This window comes from Pan paniscus, chromosome 1 (assembly GCF_029289425.2).
Source record: "Pan paniscus chromosome 1, NHGRI_mPanPan1-v2.0_pri, whole genome shotgun sequence".
NCBI classification, from domain to species: Eukaryota; Metazoa; Chordata; class Mammalia; order Primates; family Hominidae; genus Pan; species Pan paniscus.
Window position 1 is genome coordinate 168,541,721 of NC_073249.2, and position 22,053 is coordinate 168,563,773.

At 40.6% G+C, this 22,053-nt stretch overlaps 1 protein-coding gene across 3 annotated transcripts in view; it reads left to right on the forward strand.

The window, feature by feature from the left end:
- OMA1 (OMA1 zinc metallopeptidase) overlaps positions 1–20,831 on the forward strand; it is a 263,442-nt gene extending 242,611 nt beyond the window's left edge. For all 3 annotated transcript variants that reach the window (XM_063600910.1, XM_063600963.1, XM_055092094.2), the window contains one exon: positions 18,797–20,831. In XM_063600910.1, the coding sequence (XP_063456980.1) occupies positions 18,797–18,838 (42 nt within the window). In that variant the 3' untranslated portion in view covers positions 18,839–20,831. The remainder of the gene's footprint in view (positions 1–18,796) is intronic.
- Positions 20,832–22,053: the final 1,222 nt, after the last annotated feature.

Genomic DNA, 22,053 nt, shown 5'->3' on the forward strand with positions numbered 1-22,053 from the left:
CTTGATACTCTCTCCTGCCCCAACCACCCGCAGCTGCCTACCTCCTGTTGTTTGATGTTTGATGTTTCTGCGCATAGCCTTTGCCAGCTGATCATATTACTGGGTCCTTTGGGAGGGACCACAATCAACCATTGCTCTTTGTCTGAGTATCTACCAGAAGGCTCTATACCACTGTGGACACTCAGTAAGGAGTTGTTGACTGCCTCACTTTTCTCTTTCTTTCTTTCTTTCTTTCTTTCTTTCTTTCTCTTTCTTTCTTTTTTCTTTCTTTCTCTTTCTTTCTTTTTTCTTTCTTTCCTTTCTTTCTTTTTTTTCTTTCTCGCTTTCTTGCTTTTTTTTTTTTTTTTTTTTTTTTGAGACAGAGTCTTGCTCTGTTGCCCAGGCTGGAGTGCAGTGGCATGATCTCGGCTCACTCCAACCTCCATCTCTGGGGTTCAAGTGATTCTCCTGCTTCAGCTTCCTGAGTAGCTGGGACTATACGGGTGTGCCACCATGCCTGGATAATTTTTTTGTATTTTTAATAAAGACAGGATTTCACCATGTTGGCCAGGCTGGTCTCGACCCCCTGACCTCAAGTAATCCACCCACCTTGACCTCCCAAAGTGCTGGAATTACAGGCATGAGCCACTGCGCCCAGCCAACTGTCTCCCCTTTGATATCCATGTTCCCATTTGTAGCACCTCTGCCCCTTGCGTTCCAGTGTTTAATCTCTAAGTCATTCAACACACATCTATAGAGCCTCCACCAGAGGCCAGGCATGTCCTCTGTACTGGGCATAAAACAATAAATAAAACAGACAAAAAAACTCTCATCTACTCTTCTTTCAAAGAAGAAAGGCGATAAACAAAAAAATGAAGTGTGTAATATAAGTCACATAGAGAAAATATGGCTTGAGCTAGACAATGAGGGGAGAGGAGGTGGTCAGGAAAGGCCTCCCTGTTGAGGACATTTTGATCAGTGACTCCAAAAGCTATTGTGGTCTCTCTAGATCTAGAATTGACAGAGAGGGTTACAAAATGCTTTCCCCTGCCACCTCCACTCCCATGGAACGAGGACATCTAGAAATAAATTTTGCTATGGCTGGCCTCGTGACTGAAATCAATTATTTTCTCTCTCAGGCTTCAGAATTCTCACTTGTGTGAGAAATTATGACAAAGGCACAAAAGGCAAATATAACTCATTAATTCAGCAGATTTCTTCCAAGTACCTACTATGTGCCAGGAACCTTGCTGGCATGGGAGTTCTGTGAATAAAGTAGTCATTGCCCTCAAGTGGCTCACATTTTGGAGGAGGAGACCAGGAGCAACAGAAAATCGCAATACCAAATCTTGGAGACTGTAGTTCTTCAGAGGAGGCACCTAAGCCACCAACATGTGGTCAGGAAAGGCTTTCCAAAGACCACAATCTCTGAGCATACAGCGTTCCCCATAAAGTGCTTTGCTAATGACTAAGAAAGCCAAAAGTGAACATGAATCCTCTCTTATCAGCCTTAAATCTTTCTCATCACCACTCATCACACATATGCACCCAAACACACTTGCAAACACACACACACACACACACACACACACACACACACACACACACATGTTCTGGACCAAGCTGCCATTTTGCTGCTTATAAGAGTGTACATCCCGCATGCTAGCTTTGGCATTTTTGCATCCTCTACCTAGATGTGCTTCTCCCTATGTGCAGCTACCAAGTCCCATTCATCACAGCTCATAATGCACTTTAGAGAAGGCTTCCCCACTCTGTGCTGGCTGTAATTAACCTCTTTTTTCTAAGCTCCCATTGCAGCCTATATCATGATTATGATATATTTACCATGAAATTGGATTTATGTTTTCCATGACATGTTTCTGTGACATCTAGCAAAGACTAGATGGTAAGCTCCTCAAAGACAGAGCTGTGTCTCCTTTATTTCTATATCCTTAAGACTGTGCATAGTATCTGGCAAATAGTAGGTGCTCAACAAATGTTTCTTTATTCCCTTTAAAAATCTTTTTTTATTAATTGTCTATGAATATTTCTTAGCTCAAATTAAATTGAGTTGAATGGAATAGAAGCATGTAGGAGTTGAATTAAAATTTCCCTTCAGCGACTTGCTACTGAAGATGCTATGAATGGAGATTTTAAGAATTAATTTCTATAGGATTTATATAAATAAGTAATTTTTTCCAAAAATTCAAATTCCCTCAGGCATTTGGGAGATTTTTTTCATAGTCAAAAATGATCAGGTCCTGTCTGATGAAATTAAAGTCCTGTCTGATGAAAAGTGATATTATTTATCTATTGGTGGAATTGGGTAGATTAGGAAGCTGTCGGTTGCTTGAGTCTACTAGGTTTAACTAGATTGTAGTGTCTGGCAAGATAGAAAACACTAAAGGACCCAGCCATGAGTGAGAAATAGAAGAGAAAGCTGAATGAAACAGGAAATAAACCACCAGTTACAAAGGGCCAGAGACCAACATGATGGGTTCTGCTGTCATCAAAATGTGCTGTCGGAGTCCAAATAACTGTGAGCTCAGGAGGACTCTCAGAGTATCTCACTGAGGAGCCAGTCCTGCTCTAAAGAGTGCTAAGCAGATTTCACCAAAATATCCATTTATTACTTCACATTGGGACATTTCTGAGATGTTTTGTCTTGGGTCTTTCTAAGAATGACCACTTTGGAAGAAAATGAGACAGTTTAACAAAAGGAAGGGGCTTATGGCTTCTGCCTGTTGGCCAATTTGCTGAATTTGTTGTTTCCAAACAACCCTCTTGGGCACCAGACACAGGCTCTGGGTGCTCTCTTCCATGCTGGAGAGCTGGCCTGTACAGCTGGTAGCTGGGTCATCTAAAGGTTACCCTGCCCATGCCAGATTCTCCTGTGGTTTCCAGTGGTAAGTAGGAAAAAGATGATGCAATTCAGCCTTTCCATTGCTGTGCGGGCTTTATTTATACTCTACTGGGTTATTTTCTCTTCTTATGACTGCTGCCATCTCCCCTGGGGCTCTCTGAGGCTGCTCTAGGAAGGTATATTTTTGATTTTGATATTTTTTGGCTCTGCTGAGCATTTGCAGAAACAATAAACAAATGGAAACAAAATGCACAATACATGGGAATACAGGGGACTACTGAGAAGCTGCAGTGAGAGAGAGCTGATGTCAAAGATGAAGAAGGTTTCAGACTTAGGCCTTCTAGGCTACTCTGGCTGCTGGCGGATGTCATGAAGATATCTGCATAGTTGAGCTAGACTCAAGTCATGATTTCCATCTAACTACCTAACTAGGTGACTTTTTTCTTTTGCCTACCAAAGAACTTTTACAATACATCCTTGTTCACTACTCGCTCATTTATTCAATGAGCATTTCTTGTAAGGTGGCAGCAGACTCAAGCCTTGGCTCTGAGTTTGTGCTTTATCATTGCCTCACTGTGCAATCTTTGGGAGGAAACTCTATGTCAATTTCACCTCAGCTGGGTCTCATGTGGGTCTCCACTTCACCATTCGCAAGCATAGAATTTTAGAATGTGATCTCGGTGAAGGCAGGAAAACATCAACTTGCTCATTTTTACATTCCAAGTGCCAAGCACAGAGACTGACTCCTATTAAATGCCCAGAATACTTGTTAAGTCTAAAGATTGCAGAATGTGTTATATTAGACTACAGGATCTCCAATATTTCAACATGGTCCACCAATCTTTGCATGTATCTCTGGGGACTTTCTCCACCTTTTGGTCTGAGTACCCAATCAACTTCTCAGCCATGGGGTTTCTGGGGTCTATGCAGAGAGCACATATTATTTGCAACACTCCAATCCTTAACCCTGAAAATGCACCTGCTCTCTGAATTTCCATAGCACCAGCACTAACACACTCACTTCTATCTAAACACACACCACACCATCTGGTCTTTTACTTGTCCCTGCTCCTCACTAGATATGAACACATTGAAGACAGGTTCTCTTTTTATTTCTGTATTATCAGTGATCAGCCTAGTGCCTATGTGTTGAATGGAATTGAAGAATTATTATTATTTTTCATCCTTAATCCTCATAGTATGACAGCATAGGCTCTAATAGTATTTTAACAGTTTTGATGATACTTTATTTCTTGATATGGTGTGTGCATAACTGTCTCTTTCTGATTTTCTCTGTGCATCTCTCCATCTTTTCCTCTCATCAGTGTGGTACAATGGTCAATGATGAGGTTTCTCCAGAGCACACGATTACGGAAGCTGAGAAATCCCATGATCTGCCATCTGCAAGCTGGAGACCCAGGATAGCTGGGGATATAATTCAGCCTGAGTCTGAAGGCCTAAGGATCAGAGGAGCAGATGGTATAAACCCCAGTCTGAAGGTGGTAAAAAATGAGACAAAATTTCCCCAATCAAGCACTGAGTCAGAAAATAGGGGACAAATTCCTCCTTCCTCTGCCTTTTGTTCTATTCAAGGCCTCAATGGATTGAATGATGCTCACCTGTATTGGAGAGGGCAATCTGTTTTACTGGGTCCATCAATCCAGATGATAATCTCATCCAGAAACATCTTCAGAGACACACACAGAAATAATTTTTAAGCTGGGTACTCTGTGGTACAGTCAGATTGATGCATACAATTAACCATCACAGTTAAGAACATGGGTTTTGGATTTAGATTTTTGTGGCTTCGAGTCTTGCATTTTCTAGCTATGTGACCTTAGGAAGTTAACATCTCTATGTCCCCCCACCCCCGCCAGGTTCCCACAATGAAAACTGGGACAATAATACCGTTTACCTCATTCTGCTCCTATGAGCATTAAAAGGACACAAAGAAGCACTTGCCACATAGTAAACATTCAGTAAGTGTTAGTAAATATTATTGCTGCTGTTGTTATTGATCACATATTTTGTGTTAGACACCATTGTAGGTCCTGTGAACAAGATAGAAAAATTTCTCTGTTCTCATTGAGCTTAATTTATAGTGAATCAACCCCTAAACTTCTGACTTTCCTGTGAGAGACAACTCTTTAAGTTTTAGCAGCCACTTACACTTTAGTATAAATCAAGTAGTGGAGCCTTCCTGGAGAGGAAGTTTTGATTGTGGAAGGAAGAAACATGAGGCCAGGGAGCACCTGTCTTGAAGGTGAGAAAGAGAAAGAGAAGAGAAGGCTGTGTTATTCAGGAAATAAACCACCAGTTACATAATTTTATTGTGCCTCCCCCTGTCTCCAGGCCATGGTCAGCAAGTTTAATTTATTGGTTTTTGTGAGCAGCTGCAAGGCTTGTCCCATCAATTCTTTGTTTTTGATGGCTGTGGAGTGACTCAGACTATTAGCCTTGTATGATTACAGCATCTGTATTATGATGTCGAGGACATGTTGCTGCTTCAATTTATTCCTTTTATTTAGTTCACTTTGTCTCACTCAGCATATCACTCAGCTTCTGTTCAAGAGAGCAGTGGTGATGGACAATTTCTCTTTCTGTCTCCTCTCATGATATTCCCTCTCCTTTATGCCCTTCTGTCTTTGTTGGTGTCTTGTTTAAGGGAAGATTTGTGGATCTCCTGGTTTTCTCTACATTGGCTGACCCTCGGGTCTGCAGCTCTCAGCAATGCGGCACCTCTCCATGGTACTGAAAACAAGCACGTGGTTCTAACTCTGCAGTGGCAGCCAGGAGAGCCTGGAGGATCCTAACTTGCAGCAGCAGGCAGTGGCTTGAGAAAGCATCCTGTTCAGTCCCCTTTATTTCAACAAAAATGGATTAGAGACCCAGAAATGAATAATGATCTCCCTAAGGATGATGTACATTTCTTGTGAGACCAGAATACAGCTTTTCTGGAGACATATTCAGAGCTTCAGAGACGAGCTAAGAAAATTATTTGATCTCCTTGGCCTTCGTTTTAATCATCTGTGAAATGGAGAAATACCAATTTTTTTTTTACAACTACTGTGACATATAGATTAGATAATGTGTGTAAAGTCCTTAGTGCACTGCATGCCTCATGTCTACTTCTCTACCTTTACCTTCTGCTGCTTCCTGCCTGACATGTTGTGCTTTAATAATATGAAAAAATTTACAGTCCCCTCTTCCCATATCATGCTGCTTTATGACTTGCTCATACTGTTCATTCTGTCTATGATGCCCTTACAAATCCTTCTCTGACATTCCAATACCCACACCTTGCTCACAATTCAGATCAACTGACATCTTTAGAAAGCCTAGTCTGCTCTTCCCTGATCCCCTCAATGTGGATTCGGTGTCCTTCCAGGTGCTCTTATGCCACTCTATGACATTAACTTTACATTCCTCTCTGTCAAGACACCCAGTACATGATCATGAATATCTTGGTGTCTCTGACTTATTGAACTTCAGGCTCTTTGAAAGAAGGGGTCCTATGCCATTATCTCTAGCACAATACATGTCGCCAAGTCAGTGCTCAATATTTGTGGTTTTTAACTGAACATGATAGGAGCTTAAAACATATGAGTTTCTTTCTTATTCCAAGTCCAGGGCTCTCTTTCCATAATGTACTGTCTCCAGCTTTTTGGAAAGCTTTTGTGCTGGATACAAGTGAGAATATCTTTATTTGCTAATGCCAAATACTTGTAGGTATTCTTTGGTTTGCTGTGGGCCATCTTTTGGGTAGGATGGATTTATATCAATGTGATTTGTCATTGCTTTTAGCATAGAGTCTCTCCAAATCAGATAATTCACACAAGCCATGAATAAGATCCAGAGGGGAGAGGGTATCTGCCTCCATGAATTATCTACAAAGTCATCATGATTCCAGCATGTAAGAATCCGTAGCAAATTCTAAATCATCACAAGACTCCTATTTAATATTCACTGGGAAGAAGAGCTTCTCTTATTTTAGGAAAATTAATTGCCTTTCAAATTGATCTAGAAGTTTAAGTCCATTTTTATAGTTCAGTGGGGCTAAGTATTCACTTTTAATATCAAGTCCATGAAAGTCCAAACTTTAATGGTTTCCCTCAAACTTTAAAATCATGTGTTATTGAACTCTCAGTGACATCACTAAAGATCACTTAGTTTAATGGGGGGAAAATGACTGGAATCTAAACCAAAACACTGAGGTTCCATTCCTGGTCTGATAATGTTCTATGTAAATGATCTTGAGGAAGTCACTTCACCTCTCTTAGCCTTTTGTCAATCATCTTTAAAATGGGAATAGTTACAGCCATCATATTATCTTTATTAGAGATGCTAAGAGGATACACTAGATTGATGCAAAGGTACAGTGAAAAGTGTAAAATTCTCTACAAATCAAGGCACAGAAAAAAGGTAATACCTTGGAAAGGTAGAAATTGGTAGTTGGAAAGAAAAAGGGGTAAAAAAGTGGATGGCAAAAGCTACAGAAATGTTTGTTCAATGCAAATGCGTGATAGGAGAAGAAAGCCTAGAGACAGCCTACACAAAGAAAGCTCTAGAGAGACCATAGCATTATTATGTCTAAGTGGGGGTGGATAGGGAAACTAAAATTAGTTACGGGGTGGTGTCAGACTGGGACTGACAGAGCCAGTTCAGGGTATTCTTGCATGAAGTTATTTGGTGCTGAACTAAGGCTACATAAGCCTGTGTATTATTGAAGGAGCAGAGAAATATGACCAGCACACATAAAGATTTCCCCTTTAGCAATAAAAGTCTAAGCAAGCCAAATAAAGAAGCCTCAAAGATTACTTTGTCTCAAGTTTCCAAGTTAATTTGTTTCACTAGAATGTAACTGCAATGGGTCTTTTAAATGGGAAGCAAAAATATAAGGAGAAGAGGGTCAAAGGAGGGGCTTATGAACTTAAAATAATAGCAGTATTTATTTTCACTTATTATGTACCAGGCACTATACTAAAAGACGAACTTTTCACAGTAACAGTAGAGGTATCTGCTTTCATGCTGACATTACATGACTGTGTACATGTGGCTGGGAGAATGCTCAAGAAGTAGACCTTTATCTGCACAAGAGTATTTTGAGAGCTGATTCTTCCCACTTCAGGGAAGCCATTGTTATTAAATTGTAGACTTTAATAGAGACTAAGGGATAGAATTTCAGAAGGCTGAGATTGCTACCGGGCACCTTTTCCAGCCATACTGGAAAATTTTCCATTTCATTATACCATTGTGCTGATGTATTCCTGATTTATAAAGAGATCCAGACAGAAACTTCAGATAAGCAGGAAGAGGTATTTTTGGAAAACACATTTACGTCATTTGGAGTAAAAGACACCAAGAGATTTCAAGAGAGTAAGTGGAGGCCATTAAAGTTGTTCCAGACATAATTTCCATCCCATATAATTTGTCAGTTTAAATGTGAATGAACAAATATTTGTTCTTTGTGTATACTATTTGAGGTGTTGAGACCTCAGAGATGATTAAAAGACTCTATATTTAAGTTGCATGTTAAACATGGAAGCAAACTCTTTGCTGCTCTTTTTTTTCTTTTCTTTTTTTTTTTTTTTTTTTTTTTTTTTTTGAGGCAGTCTTGCTCTGTCACCCAGGCTGGAGTGCAGTGGTGTGATCTCAGCTCACTGTAGCCTCTGCCTCCCAGATTCAAGGGATTCTCCCACTTCAGTCTCCTGAGTAGCTGGGACTACAGGTGGGCGTTACCACACCCAGCGAATTTTTGTATTTTTAATAGAGACAAGGTTTCACAATGTTGGTCAGGCTGGTCTTGAACTCCTGACCTCAAATTATCTGCCTGCCTCAGCCTCCCAAAGTGTTGGGATTACAGGCGTGAGCCACCTCACCTGGACTTTGCTACTCCTTTTGAATCTCAGCTGACTTTAGTGACTTGCTTGACCAATAGAATATGACAAGTGAAACAGTGGGACTTTTGAGGATAGGTCATTCAAAGCCTTGCATCTCCTGATTAGGCCCCTTGAGGCAGTTGCTCTTAAAACCCAGTTGCTGAGCAAAGCCCCTATCCCATGAATATGCCTAGTTGATGACCCTTCCTGAGCAGCAGCCAGTATCAACTGCGAACCATGAGAGCAAGCCATCTCATGCATCCAGCCCAAGGTAGTCTTCAGGTGACTCTGGCTCCAGCCACTGACTATAACCACATGAGACGCCCAACTAAAGAACCACCCAGCTGAGCCCAGTTAATGCATAGAACTGTGAGATATAATCGAAAAGTTGTTTTAAACCTGTATCTTTTTTTAAATTTTAAGTTCCAGGGTCCATGTGCGTGCAGGAATGCCTATGTATGTTACCTATGTAACATAGGTAAATGTGTACCATGGTTATTTGCTGCACCTATCAATTCATCACCTAGGTATTAAGCCCAACATGCATTAGCTATTTTTCCTGATGCTCTCCCTCCCTCCAGCCCTAACAGGCCCCAGTGTGTGTTCCCTCCCTGTGTCTATGTATTTATATTGTTTGGCTCCCACTTACAAGTGAGAACATGTGGTGTTTTGTTTTCTGTTCCTGCATTAGTTTGCTAAAGATAATGGCTTCCAGCTCCATCTATGTCCCTGCAAAGGACGTGATCTCATTCCTTTTTATGGATGCATAGTATTCCATGATGTATATGTACCACATTTTCTTTATCCATTCTATCATTGATGGGCATTTGTGTTGATTCCATGTCTTTGCTATTGTGATTAGTGCTGCAGTGAACATACATGTGCATCTATCTTTATAATAAAATGATTTATATTCCTTTGGGTATATACCCAGTAATGCAATTGCTGGGTCAAATGGTATTTCTGGTTCCATGTCTTCGAGGAATCACCACACTGTCTTTCACAATGGTTGAACTAATTTACATTCCCACCAACAGTGTAGAAGTATTCCTATTTCTTCACAGCCATGCCAGCATCAGTCATTTCTTGACTTTTTAATAATTGCCATTTTGGCTGGTGTGAGATAGTATCTCATTGTAGTTTGGATTTACATTTCTGTAATAGTCAGTGATGTTGATCTTTTTAAAAATATGTTTGTTGGCTGCATAAATGTCTTCTTTTGAGAAGTGTCTGTTCATGTCCTTTGTCCACTTTTCAATGTGGTTGTTTTTTTCTTGTAAATTTGTTTACGTTCATTGTATAATAGATTCTGGATATTAGACCTTTGTCAGATGGATAGACTGCAAACATTTCCTTCCATTTGGTAGGTTGTCTGTTCACTCTGACGATAGTTTCTTTTGCTGTGCAGAAGCTCTTTAGTTTAATTAGATCCCATTTGTCAATTTTTGCTTTTGTTGCAATTGCTTTTGGTGTTTTCATCATGAAATCTTTGCCCATGTCTATGTCCTGAATGGTATTGCCTAAATTTTCTTCTGGGTTTTTATAGTTTTGGGTTTTACATTGAAGTATTTAATCCATCTCAAGTTAATTTTTGTGTAAGGTGTAAGGCAGGAGTTCAGTTTCAATTTTCTGCACATAGCTAGCCAGTTTTCCCAGCACCATTTATTATATAGGGAATCCTTTCCCCAATGCTTGTTTTTGTCAGGTTTGTCGAAGATCATATGGTTGTAGATGTTTGGTCCTATTTTTGAGTTCTCCATTCTATTCCATTGGTCTACATGTCTGTTTTTATACCAGTACCATGCTGTTTTGGTTACTGTGGCCTTGTAGTATAGTTTGAAGTCAGGTAGTGTGGTGCCTCCAGCTTTGCTCTTTTTACTTACAATTGTCTTGGCTATGTGGGCTCTTCTTTGGTTCCATATTAATTTTAAAATAGGTTTTTCTAATTCTGTGAAGAATGTCAATGATAGTGTAATAGGAATAGCATTGAATCTACAAATTACTTTGGGCAGTATGGCCATTTTCATGATACTGATTCTTCCTATCCATGAGCATGGAATGTTTTTCCATTTGTTTGTGTCCTGTCTGATTTCCTTGAGCAGTGGTTTGTAGTTCTCCTTGAAGATGTTCTCCACTTCCCTTGTTAGGTGTATTCCTAGGTATTTTATTCTTTGTGTGGCAATTGTGAATGGGAGTTCATTCATGATTTGGCTCTCTGCTTGCCTGTTGTTGATATACAGAAATGCTTGTGATTTTTGCACATTGATTTTGTATCCTGAAGTTGCCCATCAGCTTAAGAAGCTTTAGGGCTGAGACAATGGGTTTTTTCCTAGATATAAGATCATGTTAAATACAGGGATATTTCTAGATATAAGATCATGTTATCTGCAGAGACAGTTTGACTTCTGATTTGAATACCCTTTATTTCTTTCTCTTGCCCAATTGCTCTGGCCAGAACTTCCAATACTATGTTGATTAGGAGTAGTGAGAGAAGGCATCCTGTCTTGTGCTGGTTTTCAAGGGGAATGCTTCCAGCTTTTGCCCATTCAGTATGACATTGGCTGTGGGTTTGTCATAAATTGCTCTTACTATTTTGAGATATGTTCCTTCAATATCTAGCTTATTGAGATTTTTTAACATGAAGGGATGTTGAATTTTATCGAAGGCTTTTTCTACATCTATTGAGATAATCATGTAAACCTGTATGTTTCACATGGTTTGTTATGCAGCAAAAATATCTGGGACACTGTCATAAAGAAAGTCTCAGTCAGAGAATGGGAAGCAGATATATGAACAGATGATTTCAACATATGTAGTAAATGCCACTGCAGTGTAAGCAGAAGATGCTCTGGAGTTAGGCTAGACCTCAAGCAGTCAGAAGGTGTACCCTCTAGAACAAGCTCTGCTGCTTTTATTCATGTGTGCATCGCCAGGATTCCATCATCTGGAGGGCTGTTTCCTTTCCAATGATGAGACTTCATGATTATATAGATCTCATATTATTTCTGAGCCTCAGTTTATCCCTTTGTAAAATTAGAGATAATAAAGAGGCAAAGAATCTAAGATAGGCTGTGGAGATGAGACAGAAAGAGGGATAGGAATAACGCTCCATCTCACTGAAACGACTTTGAGAAGACTTTTACTGTAGCAAAATGAACATAAGCCCTGTGGTCAGAGGCCTGGGCCAGGTAACTGTGCCATGGGCACAAGGTAAGGCTGACAGCTTTATGCATTGCCTTCCTTCCAGATCTGTGCTTAATACCAGCTATCTTCTCATGTGGCTCTGTGTGACTGGAGAAGCCAGGTTGGGGGAACTGAGAGAGAGAGGCAGGGTAGCAGTGTAAACATTATGAGGCAAGAAGCCATGTGGGTTCACGTCAAAGCCAAGTGATACAGAGTATTGGCAGAGCCATTCAAGGGCAGGCTGGAAAGGGTTAACAGAGCCCATGGGCCAGCTGGCATCTGTGCTGGCACTCAAGGAGAGAAAGGAAAGAAGCCCCAGTGTCAAGCTAAGAAAGAGAAACAAAACAAAATACCAGAATTTTAGCCAAATTCCCAAGTTCCCATATGGATGGAGAAGGAAACATCCAGCCAACTCCATGTAACAGCCTCTGGTCAGAAAAGACCTCAAGACTAGGCAAGTCTGTCAACCCACCTGGAAAACTCATCTCTGTTGGATGGCTTGCCAGAGACCCAGATTCTCCCTGATTCTATGTGGCAAGAAAAGGGTGGGTTTTCCCCTCTATTGTTTATGCATCTACCCACCCATTCATCCTCCCATCCATCAATTTGTGCCTTTCACAGCAAACATGTATTAAACACCTACACTGAGCCAGGCACTGTGTATTAGGTAACCAGGACTGTAGACAAATCAATATGACAAAGACAAATAAAACAACATGGTCTTTGCCTTCGAGGACAAAGTCTGTCAAGACTAGACAATGTGGGCAGCTCCAAAATGAGCTGGAAGATGAAGCTTGTGGGAGGAAAAAATAACACTTACTGATCATTTGTTATGAGCCAGACACTGTTCTAAGAGTTTTACAGGAATTATCTCATTTAATCCTCACAATTTACCTACAAGTTTGGCAATGTTATTAGTCATGTTTTACAGCCGAGGAAACTGATGCTCAGAGACAAAGTGACTCGCGCAAGTTTGCACAGTCACTTATGTGTCAGAGTTCTGATCTGAACTGATTCAGGGCTAAAGAGTAGAGCCTGGACAAGGACAAAGGCAGGAACTGGGCCTCAATGTGCCACCGAAAGTCTTGTCTCTGGGTGGGAATGGATGAGTGAATGAAAGGGGTAGGGTGGTCAGGGTAGAAAGCTATGGGGACAGAGACAGGTCCTGCCCCAGAAACCCAATGACAGAGTAGCATCTACATTTTAAGGGTCATTTCTAGCTGAGCAGATACTACTCCAGGCCTGCCACCCCATTCTGTTTTGGCAGAAGGTATTTTCTACTCCTCTGCTGAGAACATACTTATGAAATACAAATTCTTCTTCTCTCTGCTTCCTGGCTTGCCTCTTTTACCCATATGCGCACTGACAGATGGATGGGCTACTGAGGCAGCTGAGAATGAGAACAAGAGAGGAGAGCGCTGGGGCTTGGGGGGTGGGGAAGGACTCCAGTGCAATTTTACCAAGCAAGGCTGTATGTCTGAATGTTTGAAGGAAAGTTCTTTTAAAAAAAATTCTGTCTACTATTACTTACATGGTGGTTGGGGAAGTGAAAGGCAATTGGGGTGGGGGGATGGGTCACTGGCATATTACTCCCTGTGGGTTTCCCAGCAAAGTTGGCTTCTTCTCTGCAAGCTATTTTCCTTGTCTGGAGTCAGTTCACACCTAATATGGAAGGATCGCTTTTAGTCTATACTTGTTGCTATGGTAGCTTCAGAAGTGGCTGCCGACAGAGCTGGGAGCAGTCGCTCCCTCTTCTCCCAAACTCTTTTGGCACAAGGCAGAACAAGCATGGTTTCAACACCATGCAAGTGTCAGTGAATGGCATGTCTTTTATTTTGGGAAATATCTTTCCAGTGGGCAGAGTGGCAACTTTTGATGGTCCTTCAGAGCCTCAGCTCTGCTCATTCCAAATCATATGTGCCTTCTATTGCCTGCTCCCCACCCCACACTCCTTTTTTTTTTTAGAACAAAGGCTGAAAATGGCCCTTATAAATATTTCAAATGATTTAGCTAGTTGGATTAAAATGCAATCTTCTGGTTAGTTTTAAAAATAATTTCAAATAAAAGAGTGCTATAAATAAGCAGAAAACTTATTTCCACTAGGAAGAATGTTTCCCACTATGAAAATGAGAGGGCATAGGGAAAGGAAATGATGTGAAACATGGTAACACATTATATGATAGAGTGATAGGGTAGTGAGTGGGACAGGTGGCTAGTGGTGACTGAGACATACTTGGTCCTTGCCCTTAAGCAGTTTCCAGTCAAGTGAGTGAGAGACATACTGAATAAGGAAGTACCAGTTAAAAAGTGGGATGAGATACTGTGAGGCAGTGTAGCAGCATCATACCCCCATCTGAGGTACTCAGGGAAGGCTTCTCTGGGGAAGAAACACTTAAGGTAAAAGTGAAGAGGCATGATGTGGGAATCCTAGGATCTATTCCCTGGAAAAGAGTTCAGCACATATGAAGATTCTGAGGGGAGATATGGTTGGGGCATTAGGAGGAATTAAGTCTCTGTATAGCTGTAGCAGAGAGGAAGAGGGAAAAAGCATGAGATACAAAGATGAGGATGATGATGAGGAGGAAGATGTGATGATGGTAATGATGATAATGATGATGACGGGGTGGTGATGATGGCGGTGGTAGTGGTAGTGGTGGTGATAGTGGTGATAGAAACAACTTAAAAGCATCTACAATGTCCCAGTCATTGTTCTAAGTGCTTTACATACATGCATTCATTTATTCCTCACAACAGTCTTGTAAAGTATGTACTATTATAAGATTCATTTTATTACACAAATGAAGAAACTGAGAAACAGAGAAGTGAAATACCTTGCCTAAGATCATAAAGGAAGTGTATAAGTAGCTTGGGTCTAGGGTCTAGGTAAATGAGGACTTGCCATTCATAAAGAGTTTGGAATTTATTCTCTGGATAATGTGAAGCCATCAAAAGATATTAAGTAGGAGAGGAACATCTGCACTATAGAAAAAAAAAACACTCTTGCTACAGGAGGTAGAGTGGATTGGAGGGAGGGGGAGTGGAGGCAAGGATACTAGGTAAGAGGCTGACATATGTATTCAGATGAGAGATGAAGATGAGTTGGATTGGGGGGTGCTAGTGGAGATGGAGAGATATAGGTGGATCGGAGGTATTAAGGAGGTAGAATCTACAAAACTGAGGGCTGTCTGGATGGGAAGGCTGAAGGTAGTCAAGGAAGAATCCCAGGTTTCAGGCTTCATCACTTGTGTGAATTGTCAGCCCTCAATTCAAATTCCTGGAGTTTGGTGGGGGTGGGGACTCCCCACAGGAAAATCAAGGTAATAGATGCTGAGTAGGCAAAGATAACAATGGCCACATCAAAAGTCAGAAATAAAATGTCTATCCTTTGCTCTCTCTCCAATTCCCTTACATCATGATGTCCCATCCTACTTGTATCATTACTGTCCTTCGTGCTTGATAATGATTTAGGCAAAGGAGTTTCCTTCTTGCTTATCTTCCCCAACCTGTCTTTCTCCCCAAACACACAAGCTGTGCCCATTTCACCATTAATGGAATGCTCCTCTCCTCTCTGCCAACCTCCATCCATGTACAAAGACATGGCCCATCCCGACTCCTCTTAGAGCCCTTATAGATCACTCTTCTCTTAGCCTCTTTTGCTCTTACGGTCTCTAAAGTAAGATCACCTTAAAGATTGTCAGATATCTTTCTTGGTCTTGCTTCTGTAACTAGATGGTGCACTCCTTGGGTGCCAGCCCCACTCCCTGCCCCCATGGCTTTCTTGAATGTTACTTCATTTGAAACCCTCCTCAATTCTGCAAGATCCAAGGGCAGGTGGCCTCCTTCTCCTCCTCCTTCTTTATTACAGATAGAAAAGCTGAGACTGAGATAATCTAAATGACTTGCCCAACATGATGTAGCTGGAAAGTGCCAGGTAGGATTTAGAAATTCTGAATCTCTCATCTTTTATTTGCAGGCTGTAAAAGATTCTACCAGAAATTGGGTAATTACCAAGTATGTCAGGTATCAAGCTCAGCATTTTACATGTTTGTCTTTATGACAATCCTATGAGGTAGCATTGCTACGATCCCCATTTTACACACAAAGAAACTCAAGCTCAAGAGAAGTGGAATAAAATGCCCAAGGTCTCGGGTGGCTGAACCAGAATTGGGAAGCAGGTCTATTTATTGCCAAAGTGCATTCTGATGATCCCCATGCTAGGCTGCCCCTATTCTTCTTTCCACACCAGCTGCAGCCCTTCTGCTAAATGCCCAGAAAGAGACAGGAGATCAGGGAAGGAAGAGAACACAGTGTGGCTAAGGGAAGCAGAGCATGGAAGACAAAGGGTAGACATGGATGACTCCTCACAGGAGGTGGGAGCCTCCTGTCTTAGAGGAGGTCAGGTTTCTACAGAGGATGTTTCTTCTCTCTGGAGCTCACACTGCAGATATCCTTACATGAAGACATGTCTTCTCTCTTCCCACTCCATGGCAGCCTCTTCTTTCTGCTGCTTGGCTGAAGGTAATTCTTTCCTTCCCAGAATCCCCCACTCAGGGTGTGCAGATGGTTAGGCCTGATCACTTGGAGTCATCCTGTTGATGAGGCCAATATAAATGCATGACGGAGTCCAATTCCAAGCAGTCGTTTCTATGAGAGCTCAATGGAGCCGATCTGCAAAGTCACGGCAAAGGCTCTGACTGATGGGCAGAAGGAGGCTTTTGAAGGTTAGATCTCTTCAGAAAACCTCCTCTTCACAGCCACTGGGTTACTTCAGGGACAACATCTTTGGTGACAATATCTACCTTTGGGCAGATAAGCATGGCAGCTGCATATTTACAACCAAACCATCCTCCATGGAGCAGAGTTCTGAGAAGAAAGACTTCCTATAGGCCTTTGAGGTTTCCCTTGAAGGGACTTGGTACAGTGGAAAGAGTATGGGCTTTGTGCCCTCGGCTCAAATCTCAGAGTTGCTACTTTGAGAAGTACTTCCACCTCTCTGAAACTCAGTTGCTTTATCTGCAAATGAAGGCAATAATACCCTGCTCCAGGGTTGTGAGAATTAGTTTAAATAACTTATATAAAATGCTTATTGTAATTCATGGCACAAATTAGGTTCTCACCTTACAATCTCTTTCCTTCTTCCACCCAGAGAGACCAGTCTAATAACAGGCCAGGCCTAGTCCTGGTCTTGTGTTTATAAGCTATGTGTTCTGCAGGAGTTAGGTTTATTAATCTCCATATAACCTGTAGAGTAATTAGAGTGTTTATTCTCAGCTCTTTGGGAAGAAGTAACTATAATTACAGGACCAAATTAAGTGGCATTATCTTTTATTGTCTCATACTGTTTGTAGACTTTTTCTGCCAAGTGCCTTTCAGGAATCTGAGAATTTTTCACAAATCAACTTCTCTTTCAGTGTCTAAATGCTGAACTTACCAGAAAGCTTCAGGTAGAAATTCACTATTTACCTCCTGAGTAGGGTAGGTTTGTGTCTAAAGAGTCCATTTTTGTTACCCTTGGTAGAGATGGCCAGCTGTCCTCCAAAGATCTCTGCTCCTTTTCTGCAGTGTAGAATCATCACTGGGAAGTGGCTTCTAGGCCAGGGCTTAGTTTCTAATCCTTCTCCTTCTCCAGGAGGGGCCACATGCTCAGTTCTCTCCAGTGAGATATGAACAGAGACCTTCGTTTGCCCCTTCTGGCCTGAAGTGGTTAGGGAAAAGTGTGCCTTCTTAGTTATTTTTTCACTCACCTGCTGACTTGATGAAGGAGATCTTGGATGCCATGAAAATGGCAGAATTTTAATCAGATTCGTCCCTGAATGACTGTATGGAGCACAGGCCCCCCCTGCTGCTGATCAGGAAAACCTGGTTGAAAATCATATGCTGGATCATTTCCGATTTTGTTAGAGCAGTTTGCTTTACCTTAACTAGTGCACCGCCTGATTCTGTATTCCAAATAAAGGGTCACACTCTTCTAGCCCTGCCTAGTAAGAGATGCAGACAAGTAAATTAATACATTTCAAAACGGTGCAGTAAATGCTATGATAGAGATAATAAGAGAATGCTGTGGGCACAAAGAACTAGGAGTGACTGCCCATAAAATCAAGGAAAGCTTCATATGGCAGGGAACATTTGAGCTGGGCCTTTGTATTAGTCTGTTCTCACATTGCTATAAAAGAAACATCTGAGACTGAGTAATTTATAAAGGAAAGAGGTTTAATTGATCCACAGTTCCACATGGCTGGAGAGGCCTCAGGAAACTTACAATCATGGCAGAAGGTGAAGCAGGCACATCTTACATGGCAGCAGGCGAGAGACAGTATGCGTGTGTCGGAGAAACTGTCAAACACTTATAAAACCATTAGAGCTCGCTATCATGAGAACAGCATGGGGGAAACTGCCCCCATGATCCAATCACCTCCCACCAGGCCCCACCCTCGACATGTGGGGATTATGGAGATTACAATTCAAGATGAGATTTGGGTGGGGACATAGAGCCAATCCATATCAGCTTTCAAATATGAATAGGAGTTCAGCAGACAAAGGATGAAAACTGGGTAAAGAGCATAAGCAAATGCACAGAAATGTGAACCAATGAGATGCACTGAGCCACTGTGAAAAAGCCCCTGGTGTGAAGCAGATTACAATCCAGGTGTGGATGGAAGAATATTCTCCAGCAACCACACAAGTGGGAAGAATTGGATGGGGGTTATGTTGATAGCATGAAGAATAAACTGCTCTGGCAGCTCACAGGACAGAAAAACAGACAGAGGCTATGGGGTCAAGAAAGGCTTCATGGAGGAGGTAAAACTCACATAGCATTGATGAGGCTGCAGAAGAGCATCCTTTGTTAATTTATTTTACTTTATTATAAATTATATATTTTCTCTCTCTTTAGACCATGGTTTCCACCACAGCAGGGATCTGGCTGTATTCATGACTGAATTCCCAGAGCAATGGCACCACCCTTAGGAGATTCTGACTGAGTGAATGAAAGAAGGAAGGATTGAATTCAAGTGGATCCGAGCATGACCTTGCCAGCTCTGTGTATTGGGAACTGAGCATCAGAGGCAATAGAAGTTTCCCAGTGCAGAAATGCTTTGCCATGGTTGGGAGGTTCCTGTGAAGCTCAATCTCATCTTAAAATCCTTTAGCACGGATGATATTTGAGTAATGACTCTGCCCCAGAGAAAGCTTAAGTGCCAGGAACAGGCTTTAAAAGTCTTTGCATCGGCTGGGCGCGGTGGGTCACGCCTGTAATCCCAGCACTTTGGGAGGCTGAGGTGGGCGGATCACCTAAGGTCAGGAGTTTGAGACCAGCGTGGCCAACATGGTGAAACCCCGTCTCTATTAAAAATACAAAAATTAGCTGGGTGTGGTGGCGCATGCCTGTAATCCCAGCTACTCAGGGGGCTGAGGCAAGAGAATCGCTTGAACCCGGGAGGCGGAGCTTGCAGTGAGCCGAGATCGTACCACTGCACTACAGCTTGGGTGACAGAGCGAGACTCTGTCTCAAAAAAAAAAAAAAAAAAAAAAAAAGTCTCTGCAACACTCTCTGTTTTATTCAACCAGCAGTTAGAAAATGCTTCCTAAATGTACAGGGTCTCTGCAAACTGGACACGGCACAAAAGGGGACCCTTAACAAAGAGGGTTCACACCCCAAATTAACTCTACATAACACTCCCCTTCATCAAGTCATGATCTCTACCATTCTTTATTTCTATGACATTTATGATGTGCATAATCAGTGAAATGAAAAAAAGAAAGCAGCACAGAAAGAATGATAAGACTTAGATAATTTATGCACTAGATAGCCAGTTCTCAAGTCATTGAGACATGATGGTTTTGGTACTCTAATCCATTTTGTGAGTAAGAGGACTCTAGACCCTTCGAGGTAAAAGTCCAGGCTCCTTAATAGGGTAGGCAAACCTTGCCTCTCTCCAGCCTCATCAGCCATCCTTGTCTCTACTCAGCACACACCTTTTCTTCCAGGTCCTTAGGTGTGTACTACTCCCCCATATGCTTTACACACACTGCTTGTTCTCTGTTTTGAAGGTGTCTACTAGCTCTTTGTAATGCATTTAAAGTGTTTTCTTTGCGTAGATTTCCCAGAACTTCCCAACCAGATTTTATCCATCCTTCCTTTGTGAAAAGCACTCTTCTAGGAACAGAGAGAAAAAGAGGTCACATTGCTTTTTTTTCTTTAAAAAAATTTTAAAATTTAAATGATGATAAAATACACATAACATAAAATTTATAATTTTAACATATTTAAGTGTACAGTTCAGTAGTGTTATGTATATTCACATTGTCATGCACTCAATTCCAGAACTTTTTCATCTTGCAAAACTGAAACTCTGTATTAAGTAAACAACTCTCCACTCCTTCCCCACAGCCCTTGGCAACCACCATTCTATTTTCTGTCTCTATGAATAATCTGACTACATTAGGTATCACATATAAGTGGAATTATATAGTATTTGTCTTTTTGTAACTGGCTTATTTCACTTAGCATAAAGTCCTCAAGGTTCATCTATGTTGTAGCATGTGTCAGAATTTCTCTTAAGACTGAACAGTATTCCATTGGTGTATATACAACACATTTTGTTATCTGTTGTTAGAGATTTGGGCTGCTTCCACCTTTGAGCTATTGTGCATAATGCTACTATGAACATTGATATACAAATATCTCTTTGAGACTATGCTTTCAATTCTTTTGGATATATATCCAGAAGTGAAATTGCTGGATCAAATGGTAATTCTATTTTTAACTTTTGAGGAACCACCATACTATTTCTGTAGCAGCTGAACCATTTTATGTTCCCACAAAGAGTACATAGGCTTTCAACTTCTTCACTCTGTTATTTTCTTTCTTTTTAAATTTGTTTTATTTTTTGTTTTTAATAACAGCCATTAAAATGAGTATAAGTTGCTATCTCACTGTGGTTTTGATTTGCATTTCCCCAATGATTAATGATTTGGGGTATCTTTACATATTTTTATTAGTCATTTGTATATATTCTTTGGAGAAATAACTATTCAAGTTTTTGCCAATTTATTTGTTTTTTTGTTGTTGAGTTGCAGGAGTTCTTTATATATTCTGAATATTAAACTCTGTATCAGATATATGATTTATGAATACTTTCTCCCAAAACTTTGCCTTTTCACTCTTTTGATTTTGTCCTTTTGTGCAAAGAAGTTTTAATTTTGATGTAGTCCAATTTACCTGTTTTTACCTTTATTGTTTCTTCTTTTGGTGTAATATCCAAGAAATCATTGCCAAATTAATGTCACGAAGCTCTTCTCCTATGTTTTCTTTTGAAAGTTTTATAGTTTTAGGTCTTATATTTACATCTTTGATTCATTTTGTGTTAATTTTTACATAGAGTATCACATAAAGGTCTAAATTTATTTTTTTATATGTGGACATCCAATTTTTCCAGCATCATTTGTGGAAAAGATTGTCCTCTCCTTATTAAGTGTTCTTGGCACCTTTGTTAGAAATCATTTGAGTATACATGTGAAGGTTTATTTCTGGGCTTTTAATTCTATTCAGTTGGTCTATATATCTGTCTCTCAGGCAGTGCTGCACTGTTTTGATTCCTGTAGCTTTGTAATACATATTGAAATCAAGAAGTATGAAACCTCCAACTTTGTTCCTATTTAAGATTGTTTTGGCTATTTGGGGACTTTTAAGATTTCGTAAAAATTTTAGGATGGATTTTTCTACTTTTCACAAAAATTATCATTGTGATTTTAATAAGAATTAAATCTGTAGGTTGCTCTGGGCAGTATTAACATCTTAACAATATTAAGTCTTCCAATCTATGAACATGGAAATTCTTTCCATTTATTTGTGTCTTTTGGAAACACCTCTTTTGGACCAGCAATCAGGGGCTTTATATATATTATTTCAGATCTCATTCACCCCTATGTCCTCTTGGATTAGTATTTAGAAACAAATGCCAGGAAAAGCTCTACTTTTATGAGGACTTGAAATGTTCCTTCTTCATGTTTCTGCCACACATAGAAGAGAAATCACTTAACTGCCCAAGTTTCCTTTTTCTAATTGTTTCTTGGAAAGATGTAGCTCAGTTTTTAATAATTATATATGACCTATAATTTAACAATTATGAAGGTCTATATATTTGTATT